At 53.8% G+C, this 13613-nt stretch overlaps 6 protein-coding genes and 1 non-coding gene across 7 annotated transcripts; 3 read left to right on the forward strand and 4 right to left on the reverse strand.

Annotated features, from left to right (window-relative positions):
• Positions 1-822: 822 nt before the first annotated feature.
• BO86DRAFT_t133 lies at positions 823-912 on the reverse strand. The gene has a single exon. It is a non-coding gene; the product is annotated as a tRNA-Asp (tRNA).
• Positions 913-2074: 1162 nt separating this feature from the next.
• Positions 2075-2720, forward strand: BO86DRAFT_389231 (uncharacterized protein). Its single transcript, XM_025672074.1, has 2 exons — positions 2075-2432; positions 2515-2720. Exons 1-2 carry the CDS (start codon positions 2160-2162, stop codon positions 2530-2532), a joined length of 291 nt encoding a protein of 96 aa, XP_025527885.1. The 5' UTR covers positions 2075-2159; the 3' UTR covers positions 2533-2720.
• Positions 2721-3693: 973 nt separating this feature from the next.
• Positions 3694-4858, reverse strand: BO86DRAFT_430059 (tyrosinase family protein; the record flags this gene model as incomplete). Its single annotated transcript, XM_025675674.1, has 3 exons — positions 3694-3972; positions 4049-4370; positions 4443-4858. 3 exons carry the CDS (start codon positions 4856-4858, stop codon positions 3694-3696), a joined length of 1017 nt encoding a protein of 338 aa, XP_025527886.1.
• Positions 4859-6247: 1389 nt separating this feature from the next.
• On the reverse strand, positions 6248-8199 carry BO86DRAFT_430061 (histidinol dehydrogenase family protein; the record flags this gene model as incomplete). Its single annotated transcript, XM_025675675.1, has 5 exons — positions 7821-8199; positions 7721-7767; positions 6960-7659; positions 6637-6886; positions 6248-6273 (listed from the first exon to the last, which is right to left on the reverse strand). Exons 1-5 carry the CDS (start codon positions 8136-8138, stop codon positions 6248-6250), a joined length of 1341 nt encoding a protein of 446 aa, XP_025527887.1. The 5' UTR covers positions 8139-8199.
• A 311-nt stretch (positions 8200-8510) lies between these two features.
• BO86DRAFT_312879 (SDR family NAD(P)-dependent oxidoreductase) lies at positions 8511-9441 on the forward strand (the record flags this gene model as incomplete). Its single annotated transcript, XM_025667977.1, has 4 exons — positions 8511-9002; positions 9067-9174; positions 9224-9304; positions 9355-9441. The coding sequence occupies 4 exons, from the start codon at positions 8511-8513 to the stop codon at positions 9439-9441; spliced, it is 768 nt and encodes a 255-aa protein (XP_025527888.1).
• A 344-nt stretch (positions 9442-9785) lies between these two features.
• On the forward strand, positions 9786-11267 carry BO86DRAFT_409828 (uncharacterized protein; the record flags this gene model as incomplete). Its single annotated transcript, XM_025674442.1, has 2 exons — positions 9786-10606; positions 11042-11267. The coding sequence occupies 2 exons, from the start codon at positions 9786-9788 to the stop codon at positions 11265-11267; spliced, it is 1047 nt and encodes a 348-aa protein (XP_025527889.1).
• A 322-nt stretch (positions 11268-11589) lies between these two features.
• BO86DRAFT_389232 (DUF500 and UBA/TS-N domain protein) lies at positions 11590-13267 on the reverse strand. Its single transcript, XM_025672075.1, has one exon. The coding sequence runs from the start codon at positions 13172-13174 to the stop codon at positions 11876-11878; it is 1299 nt and encodes a 432-aa protein (XP_025527890.1). The 5' UTR covers positions 13175-13267; the 3' UTR covers positions 11590-11875.
• Positions 13268-13613: the final 346 nt, after the last annotated feature.

The raw sequence follows: 13613 nt of genomic DNA on the forward strand, positions 1-13613 counted from the left end.
AACGGTCGATGAGAGCAAACTGAGCATCATCTAAAGCTGTCTGTTCTTTCAACCGTGCTTTGCAGCAGTTCGTATGGAACATGGCGTTTGAGCAATCAGACTTTGAACCGACTCACATGCCCTCTGTGGTACAGTACCTGATCAGCTCGAGCACAAGCGCCACGCATTATAGAAGTCCGTCCAAGCACCCAAGAACAGCCGTTGGATGTCAGCACGACGGATACACGAAGACACCATTGCTTTCATAGATGGCTGAATGGCTGGATTTCTGTGGACAAGAGCTCAGATCGATAAGTTTGTCAGACCTTGTGCATTAGTGTTGGTGGCTCTGACATGGATGCTACTACGGGATAACGCCGGTAGGTTACACATTGTTGCCCGTCTCAGAGGCTGTAATTCAAGAACCGTACGACTCTCGATGAAGCCACTTTCTGTTAGCGCTGGACTGTGACGCTTCCATGCTAAGTAGAGTCAGGTCTAGGTGCCTATTACTTCGCTGACCGGCTGCTGACATGCTACAATAATGTTTGACCGATGAAGGAAAATGTCTCATGTCCGAGAACAAGCAAAGGAGAGGGAGTCGGGGGTGTAGTGAGCTTGGTGAAAAGGGGGAAACGAGGGTATGAATGTGACACAGCAGCATCAGAGCGGCAACAACCCGAGGGTCATTTGGTGGTGGGAGGAGTACAGCTCTGTGATGTGTATGGTGTTGACACCCGATTAGAATTAGTGAGATATTTTTTGATGTGAGGGCATCTTGGCAAAAAGTATACCTCCTTATCCTCCTTATGGAGGGGGGAAGGGAAGAAGGCAAAAAGAATTCTCCCCGACTGGGAGTCGAACCCAGGTCTCCCGCGCTTGTTCCCTATTGGGATTGACAAGCGGAAATCATGACCGTTAGACCATCGAGGAATGGAGATGTCGTTATGGGATAGTTCTTGCATTAGCAGCGAAAACAAGTGGTCTCACCACAATAAACAATGTTGGTTCAAAATGTCTCAAGAGGTTGTCTGCTTATACTCCATAGGCATCTTTGAGTGGGAGTGGGGGTTACAGATAGACTCGAGGATGAAGTTTTAGTATCATAAAGTCTAATTCGCCATTTGTTGAGACTACGATATGCGCAAACTCCAATAGCTAAAGTATTGAATCAAGATTGCATATTTGCTCTTGCAGAGGCATTAACCGACCCAGTAAACCTAGAAGCAGTTAAGCTTGGGATGAGACTACAGTACCATCCCTGAGCGGCTGGTCGTGCTAGAAGGTCAACAATCGTTTATATAACCCATTTCGTTCGAGAGATTCCAGTCATAAAGACAACTCTTTAGACTTAGCCCATAGTCATCCAAGCCATATTCTCTATGTTGTGGCATGATCACAAAATCCTTGACGGACTGTAATTCAGGTAACCCGGGAGTGTAGTTCCAGCCAGGGGCAATGGTTGGACCAAAAGAGCGGCGGGATATGATACGGTTCCACCGGCGAGTTCGTTCAACCCCGAATAAGCTTAATACGACGGGATTCTGCATGATGCAAGGATACAACGCCATTTATTGATCAGGGCTGCTCGTCCCCAGCCCTCGACCGAACCATCCCTCAAAGCCAAGAGAGCCCCCTATGCAAATCACGGTTGGAGACCTCTCAAGTCTGGCGAACCCCTGGCTTACAGTTTGGCCGCATGTGACCTATCAGCCGCGCAGTCATTTTATTTGGACCAATGCGGCATGTGAGTGACGAGCGGCAGGAATCTATCGGTTTAATGCAGTGGGAGGCAATATTCTCGACTAACATTACCTTTCAACTGAAGTCTGATTGTCGGCTCGTCATTTCGATCAACAGGCACCATCCACCTTGCCCGCGACGATCGAGCCTTCCTGCATGGACTCTGACCTGCAATTAACGCAACACCATCAATCGAATTGATCACATTAGCCCCTGAATCTCCTAAACGGGTGAATGGCGAACGGTCCTCACTGGGTATGATTCGATTGTGCGAGATGTGAAGGCATGGAAAAAAAGGTATTTAAACCCCCAGACTACCGGGCCATTCTGTCTCAATCATCCCAACAGCATCTCTCACTCTCTCTCCAGCCTCCTCCAACTACCCAAACAAACCTTACTTTCAAGCTCACGCTTCGAGTCTCTCCACCACTTTCAAGATGCAGCCTACCGTTCTCCTCATGGGCCTTTTCGCCGCCTTCGCCGTCGCCGCCCCCACCGCCCCCGGCGGCTCCAGCACCGACGTGACCTACAAGGCCAACTCCGACAACACTCAGGACAACAGCCAGAACGTCGACCAGACCCAGGTCCTGCCCATCAGCGCTCTCAAGGATGTCAGCGTTGCGGACGGCGCCGACATCGTCAAGAACGTCGATGTCAGCGCCCTCAACCACGTCCTGAGCGACGACGCCATCTTGAACAACAACAACATCGTAAGTGCAATCGCCGACATCGCTCGGCACGCCCGTGCTGCATCCGAGGTTGATCGCCTGTACTAATTACAATCCGTGCCAGCCCATCGACGTCTTGTAAAGCGGTCTCGACTTGACACAGGTGTCACAGAGTCCTGTCAAAGTTCCACCTTTTCGAGATCTCTTTTCTGTGTGCGAGGAGAAGGGGCATTGATGGGAGAGGAGTGGAGGCGAAACCAGTCTTGACTCATGTTGTATTTAGACTCTTTCTCTTCTTGAGGTTGATAATAATTTAATCGGGACGTGTTTATACACTGGAAACCGGCGTTTACCCTGGAGAAAGGACCCGTAGTGAGGAAAGATACTTTTAGTGTTGTCTTGGGCGAATAATAATTAGAAGCCTCACCGTCTCGTTCCAGCGCTGACAGGTGAAGTCCCGACCACGTACTCTGTAGTCAAGTTTCAATAATATCAGATAGGTATCTCGCTGTGGGCGAAGTATAACCAAATTCTCTGTAGCAACATATTAGATCCTGAGCTACTCCATCACGCATAACCAGAGCAGCCAGGGACCGGGCCGCAGACCACTCTGGCTCTGGTGACTAGAACAGCATTGCAATGTGAAATTTGCCTGAGAATATCTACTGTGCAGTACACATGAGTGAAGTGGGGAGTGCTGGATCAACAGCAACACTTTGAATGATTGCAAGCGAAGAAGTGCACACAGAAGGGAGGAGTGAGATATACATCTATATTTAGGGTCTATATCGGGCATATATATTGTTCGCAGCGAACGGAGCTGGGTTCGAGAAGTGCCAGGACACGACGCGATATAAATACCATCTGCAATCAGATCACACCTCTCAATAAACACTCTACTAGAAGCTTCGTTCAAAACGTCGAACCCAGCAGCACGCTACCTTGCACATCTTCTCGTGAGACGACTCGGAGGCATGAACTCTCTCCCGCCAATCCTGGCACTATGATGCTGCCGCTGGTATGTGATAGGTCTTGTGGGTTCTCCCGAGTCGGTGTTTGCACTTTGTTGGCATACGGGCTACGACGACTGTGGACGTGGCAACGCATAATAATATGCCTGCCCTGCGAACTTCACAGAAGATTCGTGAATGTAAAATGTACACTATGCACACTCAGTAATTACAAAACTCTCATCTAAAAGTCTATCGGCAAGTCGAAAGTAAACACCATCCACAAGACAGCTTGACTAAAGCCTACTCCCACCCCGTACCCGCAACCCCTCTATCCTGAAAGCTACCACCCGCTAATCATAGCCATAGCACAAATAACCACCCTGGGTGTTCATGACCGTGCCGATCGTGACATTAGGCTTGATCTCAAACGAGGACAGCGCGTAATGCAGCGTCGCGTTCTGCCACCCGCCGGCCGGCTCAACGTTGGCCGTGTGGTTCAGCGTCGGCCCGCTGATATCGTACATGCGGTTGACGGGGTCCGCCTTCTGCCACGCCCACCACACCTTGTCGATGTAGGCGTGGTGCATGAAGAAGACCGGGTCGCCGGGGGAGGACTTGATGTCGGCCATCTACACTCTCTGTTAGCAAGAATCCTCACACTCGCATAACTGCTCAGCAACTGAATTGTAAGGTGAAAGAACATACCACTCCACCGATATTCGTATGCACCCCCTTGTGCGGGATGTTGGAGACGCAGTCCCACCACGGCGAGTAGGTGTTGTACGCGTTACACGCGTTCAGCGCGGTGCTGTTGGCGTTGGCGATGGCGGCCTCATTGTCCCACGCACGTCGCAGGCAGTAGTCCGTGTCCTCGTCGCCGGGCCCGATGTGCAGGGTCATGTTGGCGAAGCGGCCGTCGGTCACGCAGGAGCCCGATCCAGTGCCGTTGCCTCCGAAGGCGTCGGGGCCCCACATCGTGGATTGGAACATGTTGCCGCTGTCGGCGTCGAGCTGTTCGTTCCAGTAGCTGTTTTGCCATGTTAGCATAGTGCTTTAGCGGGGGCATGATAAGAGTTTTGGGGGCATGGGGGCAGCGTACGGAATCGACCCGGTGTAGCCGCACTCGTCGCGGAGGAGGGTCTCGTAGATGTGCATGTAGTATCGGTGCCAGGGGAGGAACTGGCCCACATGGTGGATGATGTCCGCGTAGGCGGTGTTGGTCATTCCGCGGTGCAGCGCCTGCAGGTCGCTGAATCGGCTGGTGGTTGCGCTGAGGCCGGACTGCGCCGGCTTGTCCATCAGGCACTGCAGGGCGTCGAGGAAGTGGCTCTGCTCCTGGGTGGTCAGATGCCGCCATTCCTTGCGAATGGTCATCTTCTCCTTGGTGCAGCCGTCGGTGAAGTAGGAAGGGATGTACTCCGTCGTGGACTCGCGCTTCTGCGCCGACGCGGGGACGGCGGCGGCGGTGGCACTGGCTGCCAGCGCCAGTGCGGTGGCGAGAATTGAATACTTCATGATGAAGTCAGATTGGAAGAGAAGTTCAATGAGCGACAATTAATGAATGAATGTGAAGAAGAGGAAGGCTAAGAAAAAAAACGAAGGGAGAGTGGTCTGCGGGAGAAGAATACCAGTGGTTCTGGCTCCTGGCTGGCCTTTATACAGCCATCCCTCGCGGTCCTTCGTATCCCACCGATACACATACTCTCATGTCTGTGACGGGAACACTTGACAGCGCCTTGTGGGGAGCGAATCCGATTCTCAAGGTACAATGCCTATATTCGGCATCGTTTGTGGGTGAGTGATGAGTCCACTGTTCAAGATCCCGCGTGGACTGGGCCCGCAGTTATCGGTACCATCGGTATACGGAGCTCAAGCGACTCGTCACCTCCGAGTCTATACTAAAGGGATTCTATGGAACGTGAACGGGGTCTGTTCTTCACTGTGGCTAGAGATGTATACTATTGCAGCTCTAGTGACAGAACTTGTGCCGGAGTATTCCCGATTGGCCGACCGATCTGCTGGCAGATCTCTGCACACCTGTATGAAATTCAACAACCACATACATTCAAGACGATCACTTTGACAAGTTTCGATGCGCATACTCACAAACACAAATCTACGCTATACGAAGACCTCAATCTCTTGACAGTTGAGATTTGTCCGAGACTCCGAGTTGGTCAAAGTCTCCGCATGGGACGCGGCGGACAGGTCTTGGCGCTAGGGCTGTTAGCGAAAGACGCGCGTCCCGAGCCGACAGGCCAGAACGCCGCTGAAGAAGCTCGACCCTGACAGCAGGGAAAAGCCGCTAATGCGAACACTTCCCCATAGGGCTTTGCGACGGCGGTTAGAGATCGATATTAGTTCGGTTTGGCTAATGATTTCGAGAACCTTCACCGCAGGTGTGAGCAAAGGAGGACTCGAGCCATAGGCTGCGGAAGGAAGATGAACTGCTGGCGGGATAATACTACTAGGTAATGACAATATTGGGATGGATTTTACGATATACAGTCCTCACCCAGAGTGTATGCATCTAAGCCTCACACATGGCTGGCTAAAAATGGACAGGAGGTGAATCCATCATTCATTAGCTCAATCCAAGATCTGACCTGGAACCCGGCTACAGCCGATACAGTTTAGTGTGAATGATTGAGATAAGATGCAGCCGATCCCTGCCTTTTTCACAATCGGCTCCCACGTCAGCCACCAGGAAGTCTCTTCCCTTGGGACGCGCAGTCTGTGAACCGGCCCTTCAATCTTTGTGGCGATGAAATGCAATTACAATCAGGATCATCCCTTGATTCGAAGCCAAGCCCACGCAATCTGCGTCTTGGCTAGTGCTTGGCGCTAAGATGGTCCAAACCAGTTTAGCGTGCTGGATCGCAGTCTCATCTCGCCTTGCGTATTCTATAGCTTCATGGTCGTGATTTGCCCTATCCGATTGGGAGAAATTGGGTCAATCCAACTGCCGCTGACTCAGATCCAGGCCGCTGAGTCAGATGCTCACTGGTCCTTGAACAGAAGTTACGGAGTAAAGTTATACATTTTGCCGTTGCCATTGCTCCTGCGGGATGGAGATCGGCTGTCAGAGGAGACGTCAACTCGCAAGCTGTTACAGTGGAGTCGACTATGACCAAGGCAGCGGTTCTTGAGAACAGTACGCGTCTCTGGGTAATGAGTACGGGATTTGATATGGTCTCTCACAAGACTTCCATCGTAATATGGATGCAGTTTGCCATTCCAAGAAAACTACACTGCACAGTCCCGACAACCCTCTTCTGTTCCTTCGGACACACCTTCATGCCCCTGTTCAATCCATTTGAATTCTTCTTTCAGATGCAGATGAGCTCGCAGGTCCCCGGACCGGGCATGTCCCTCGAAGAACTCCGCCCTCGCTGCGCGACCGCAGAGTTTCCCGAGTTTTCCACTGGCTTCATCTGACGTGACCTCCTGGTAAGTAATGGTCCGCAAGAACTTGCCAACCCAGAGACCTCCAGTGTAGCGAGCAGCCTTTCTCGTGGGGAGTACATGGTTGGTTCCGATGCACTAATAACCATAAATTAGTCTCATCCCGTACCCGTCATCAGTACCACAACAGAAAACACAGAGAAGCACCCACCTTATCACCATACGACACACAGGTCCGCTCGCCCAAGAACAGCGCGCCATACGCCGTCATCTTCTCCAGCGCATCGCGTGGATGTCTCGTGAAGATCTGCACATGCTCACTGGCGATTTCGTCCGCCATCTGCCAGGCCTCGTCCATCGTATCCGCCACGATCGCCTCGCCCCAGTTCTCCCACGAGACGCCCGCCAGCGCCGCCGTGGGTAGCTCTTTCAATATCTGGTTGATGTATCCGATCGCCGTCCGGGCCACTTTCTCGGAGGTGGTCAGGATCACGCACGGCGAGTCGGGCCCGTGTTCCGCCTGCGACAGGATGTCGGTCGCCACGGTGAACGGGTCCGCCGTCTCGTCGGTGACGATCAGGATCTCCGTCGGCCCCGCGAAGAGGTCGATGCCGATCTCGCCGAACAGCTGGCGCTTGGCTTCCGCGACGAAGGCGTTGCCGGGCCCCGCGATGAAGTCCACCTTGGGGATGGTCTCGGTGCCGATGGCCATGGCGGCCACCGCTTGCACTCCGCCCAGAATGTAGATCTCGTCGGCGCCGGCCAGGTGCATGGCTGCTACCGTGCTGCTCGGGATCTTGCCGTTGATCGGGGGCGTGCAGCCGATCACTCGCTTGACTCCGGCCACCTTGGCTGTCAGGATTGTCATGTGTGCGGAGGCGAGAAGGGGATATCGGCCGCCGGGGATGTATCTGTAGTCGAAGCCAGCATGTTAGAGAGATGTAGTTTTGTCCCGTATGCGAGGAGACTTACGCGCCAACGGTCTGGATGGGGATGTTCTTCTGGCCTAGGAACACTCCCTGTACAGTCGACAATTAGCATACTCCACTGGCCAGCGTCAGAGGGGCAGTACCGGCTGCGTCTCGATCTCAAAATCTTGGATCGACTTGCGCTGTGCCTCGGCAAACTGCCGCACATTGGCCTGTACCTCCTTGATATCGGCGATAGTCTGCTCCGGAACCTCCGCCATAATCGCCTGGATATCCTCCGAGGACAGTCGGTAAGATGTAGGCGACCATTTGTCAAACTTCTCCGAGTACTTGCGGACAGCGGCGTCGCCATTTTCTCGGATGTCGTCGATCACTCCCTTGACGATGGCCGAGACGTCAACGGACGGAGCCGTCGACTTCGTGCTCTGCGGCGCCCGTTCTTTGAGATATGTATAGCCCATGGTGTAGTTTGTTTGACTAGCTTACTGTACTTGAGAAGTGATCCCCGTAACACTGTTGTGCTGGTACCGCATCTTTATACCCCTCGCCACCACCCGCGGCCCTCACGGCTTCGGAACAAAGTCCGAAGTCTTCGATCATCCCAAATTCACCGCAAACAGTAGATTCGGCATTCTCTCCGATAGATATTTGTAGCCGGAATTGAAGTGGACAAAGTTAACTTGAGGGAGGGGAAGTGCAGTACATACCTTGAAATACTTCCGATGTGGAGCCGAAAGGGAGAAGGACCCTCCTTCGGGATGCCCCCTTCAAAACCCAACCCAACTCCCCCTCCAAGCCGCCCGAATACATCACATCAGTTTATGTTAGTTCCAATGACAACCCCAAAAGTAGCCCTCATAACCGCCGGATCGCGCGGCGTCGGCGCAGCGGTCGCCCGCGCCCTCGCCCGCGACGCGCACCTCCGCGTGGCCATCAACTACCACTCCGACCACACGGCCGCAAACGCGCTGATCGAGGAGCTCGCCACCCTCTCGCCATTACCACACAACTCCGCCACACCGAACTTCATCGCGCTGCAGGGCGACATGGCGCGTCGGGAGGAGATCACGCGCGTGGTCGCAGAGACGGTGCGCGCCTTCGGGCGGCTGGACGTCGTCGTCTCGAATGCGGGCTGGACCCGGATGACAGACTTCATGGATCTAGATGAAGCAGACCATGAAGACGACTGGGATCGGTGCTTTCAGGTCAATGTGAAGAGTCATTTCCAGCTGTTTCATGCGGCGCGTCCGTATTTGGATGCCGCCGGGGGATGCTTTGTGGCGACGGCGTCGGTGGCGGGGGTGAAGCCGAGTGGGAGTAGTTTGGTACCTCTGCCTTCTATCTTTGATCTGCTTGTTGAGAGTAAGGATGGATGCTGATTTCTGCCAGCCTTATGCCGTTACCAAGGCCGCGTTGATTCATCTCATGCGCAGTCTGGCGGTGATTGCTGCGCCGACGATTCGGGTGAATTCTGTCGCGCCAGGGGTGCTTTTGACGGTAAGACTTCTTCCTCCGAAAGATGGGGATGTTGGCTGAAGAGTGTTAGGATTGGGGCCGCCAGTTCTCGGAGGAGAAGCTTCGCTCGGTTCAGGAGAAGAATGCGCTCAAGCGATTCGCTACCCCTGAGGTTTGTTTTCTTATGTCTTCAGAGGGGGAGGTTGCTGACTCAAAACACAGGATGTAGCAGATCAAGTCCGCTTCCTAGCGACGAGTTCCTCGATCACAGGGCAGAATATTGTGATAGATGCAGGGTTTTCTCTCTGAATTCAAGGAATACACACTACCTGCAGGTTGCAGTGATGTAAATCCACATTGTAGCACGGACGCTGGTTTTAGCTTTGCACTAGCAAACGTGGCCACAAAACATCGGCCACGGCGCCAGCATCTGCCAGTGAACAACTTTACACCAGCGTGGAGTCATGCTGCAAGGCTGGCGCTTGGGCAATGCCCCCTTCGCCGCAGAAGATTACTCCACGGACGAAGCATTCTAGGCTTCACACTAAGTTGCCTATGTCTAGCCAGCTTTGCAATCTGCTCATCGTAGCCCCCAACTATACCATCCCACAGTACAAAAGTTCCATTCTTAGCCTCCATTCCCATCGTTGTTCATGGCCTCCGCTTTTCCTCACCTCCTGCGCGATCTCCTTGGCCCCGAAGACACAGATTCCTCAACAGCTGCAGCTCAACCACCACCACAAATCGCCCTCTTCTGCCGCCCCGACCACCTCGAACTCATCAAGACAATCCTTGACGAGATCTACGAGACCGACGACGCGGTCTCTCCCGAAACCCCCCAAACTGCGCCGGGGACCATTCTCGGCCGCCATGGCCGGACCACCGTCCTCCTCTCACCGGTCCCAGACACCGGGAAAACCAGAGCCGCAAAACGCGCACTAGATCTAAAGCTCTCGCTGCCCAGCATCGACCTTGCCATCGTAGTTGGCTGTTGTACTGCAACCCTTGACGCCGAGGACGGGAGGCAGATCTCCCCCGGTGATGTTTTGATCGCCGACGGCGTGGTGGAATATGATATAGGAAGGCTGATTCCGGGCGGTCGGTTCGTTCGGAAGAACGTGGGGGTCATCGGGCCCAGCGAGCGGGTTCGCGCGGTGCTGGACGAGTTACGCTCCAAGAAGGAGCTGGGATATGTTACTGGAACACAAGAAGTTGGGGTGGTGAGTGTTCATGTTGGTACGATTGCTTCGGGGGATAGACCTCTGGATGACATTGACGAGCGCGAAGCGTTGAGGACGGAGATGTCCGCTGTCGGGTTTGATGTTGGGGGCCTTTGCCTGGGCGTTGCGGCGGTATTTCGGTCCTGTCTTGTTGTTGTGGGTGTGGGTGGTGATGCTGATGGGGTCTGTGAGGATTGTGGGAGACGACGGGCTGTGGGAGCTGCTGTGGCGGAAGTTAAGGATTCTGCTTTCTGGTAAGTAGGTTTGGTGGTTGCGAAGAGACGTGTTGGCGTCTGTCTGGTCAGTGTGCTACTATGTTTGTACTATGTATGCGATGGATGGTCTAGAATCTCAATCTTATTCTCAACAGGGGCCCCTCGACACGGCAGCCATGAGCCTGTTCTAAAAGAGAGACAACTCCACCGTGAGATGAGTGAGATAATAGAATCTGGAACCTATTACACGCAAATCCTTCTCTCAACAACAACCGACCAACCATCTACCATCCAGTCTGCACAGTAAACCCTCCCAATTCCCATCCGGACCATCCAAGCCAACCCATCAGATAAGACCTGATCCCCAGCATGAGCCCCTCCCACATGGCACCAAAACCCCTCGCGTCCCAACCAATACGTCCAACACGCCCAGCCCTATAAGTGGATTTTCGCGATTAGTTGACATCTCGACAGGCCAGGCACGGTGATTGGCCCTCGTCGCGTCAACACGTCCCAACACAGCCAGCGGAGACAGCCCTACAAGTGGAATTTCGTGATACTTGGACATCTCAACACAGCATGCAATGTGATTGGGTGGAAGGTGTCTCAGACCCCTGACAACGCGTCCCAAGCAACACGGTCAGCCTTATATGTGGATTTTCGTGATGCTTCTGACATCTCGACGCTGCTGGCAAGGTGATTGGGTGAAGGGGGAGCGCGTTGGTACTGGCGCGCAGTGAGTAACACATGGGAGTGGGAGCAGCCTGATATGTGGAGTTTCGTGATGCTTTAACATCTTGGGTGTAGGTGTAGGGATTGGTGGGTGTTGGGCTGGTGCCTGGAGGTCTTCTCCAAAGATTGTCGGCTTTTGTTTGGAAGTCTATAGTGCCTTCCTTCATTGGGCAGGACGAGGGCTATGGGGAGACTTAAGCTGCACACAAGAAGCTGGGATCCAGAAGAAGTTTAGCTTAGAATTGATTTGTTAGTATAAAGTGGATCTCATTATCATTTGCAAATCTTGAGGAGGTCGTAAAGCCTGGATGGTCGCATTCTGGTCACGGAATGTCCTCAAGACACAGATCAAATAATGGCATCTCTCTACATCGATAAGCTAACATTTGGGGGGTTTACCAAGGACTATCACCATCTCGTATTCGATTTCGGTCCCAGAATCCAAGGGAACAAATTGAAAGACAATAGACGCTATCATGGCCGCATGCTATCAACACTATGTACATAACTGAAGTAAAACTGGTCAGAAAGACCATAGAAACTGCTTAGTTGACATTCTCGAACCCTCCTTCTGTTTCAGTACTTGTTCTGCGGGACTTGATTGTGCTGTCCCGAATAATATTCTGCATTCGCAGGTGGTGCTTGACTGTAAGACGCATGGGTGTTGGGCGGCCCTTGGTTGTACTGTTCAGAAGGGTATTGCGCACCGGAGGGCGGGCCCTGGTTGTAGCCCGCATGAGGGTTCGGTGGCCCCTGGTTGTACTGCTCCGGGTGGTATTGACCCTGGTTGGGGGGTGGCTGGTTGGAAGGGAGGTTGCTGTTGGGCGGCACTTGATACTGCTCCGGGTTGTGCTGCACGGCCTCGGGCGGAGGCGCGCCCGGCGCCTGGGCGTGGAACATGTCGCTCTGGGCCAATTGCTCCGGCGGGATGTCACTGGGGCTGGGGCCGGTCGGAATCTGCACCCCAGCCGGGGCCTGGTCGAAGTTGGCCTGTCCGGCCGCGGACTGGATCGTGTGCACCAGCCCCTTCACCGAGGGGTTGTTCGACCGGACCTGTCCAGCCAGGATGTCCTTCACCGGCACTCTGCGACCGTAGAACTTCTCGTTCTCATCCGATCGCTCCACGATGATCGAGCCATCGATCTGGATGCCCCCGTACAGTCCCTTGGACTTCATGTAGGTCCAGATCGGCGCGCGCCGCTTGTGCACCTCGCTCTCGACGACGCCGCCCATGCCAATCGGACCCGCAGCCACGCTGACCTCACTGCCGAGCGTGACGCGCAGCTTGGTGAAGGCCTCCAGGGCCTCGTATGTGTTGATGACCATGACGCAGTCATAGATATCCGCGCCAGCCAGGAAGCCCACACCAGCAGTGTGCAGGAGAATACCCGAGGGCTCGGTCCACTGGCCCGTCTGGGGATCGCGGGCGATGAGAATGCCACTGCCGCCGGCACCGCTGAAGCCCCAGCCCCACCGCATAGCAGTGAAGACGGCCAGGCCCTTCGCCTCTCGAATGACCTCCGAGGGGATCTTCTTCAACACCTTCTGTTTGCCCCGCGGCTTGTCGATCTTCTCCTTCTCCTTGTTGTTGGCGGCCTCAGGCCCACTGACGGGCGGGGCGCTCTCAGCCTTCTCGTCGATATAGACCCCCTCCTTGCAAAAGCTGCGCAAAATGCGGGCGGCCTTGTCGGATTCCTTGTCGATGGACATGGGCCAGAAGGCCTCCGCACCCAGCTTGTTGGAGAGACGGTTGACGGGCCCACCGAGCTTGTCCAGGGCGTCCCAGCCTTTGTCGAAGGTCTTCTTGCCGAAGACTTTGGTTTTGTCCCACATTTTGCTGGACGAGCTGGGGGTACTTTGTTGTGGTTGTGACATTGTGAAGATGTGTAAGAGATTTTTGTTTGTTGTGAAGGAAAATCCAGAAAAAAAAATGTGGAAGTGCAGTGGAAGAAGTCAAGTATATGTAGGTGGGCTGGAGGCTGACGTCGAAGGCACCAACATTAACAATGTTGAATTGGAGGGGCAGCTAAAGCTAAGCCTTCGTAATCCGCCCTCCAACCGGCTTAGCGCTGTGGGGTTGGATGTTGAATGATTTCATCGCCACACTTTCTCCCCACTTGGACTTGCTCCGATTAGGAAATATTCTCGTTTGCCTGCTTGGGCTCCAGTCATGAATTTGAGTCTGTCGCATGTGGGAGGGCTGAGCAAAATGTCAAGATTTAGGCCAAGACGAATGCATTCGTGCCCTATCATTCAGCCACAAGCTTATCGCTTATCGGATCTATGACGTCGGCCGATGTCGGTCTGTTAGACC

The sequence above is a fragment of the Aspergillus japonicus genome, assembly GCF_003184785.1.
Source record: "Aspergillus japonicus CBS 114.51 unplaced genomic scaffold BO86scaffold_23, whole genome shotgun sequence".
Lineage (NCBI taxonomy): Eukaryota > Fungi > Ascomycota > Eurotiomycetes > Eurotiales > Aspergillaceae > Aspergillus > Aspergillus japonicus.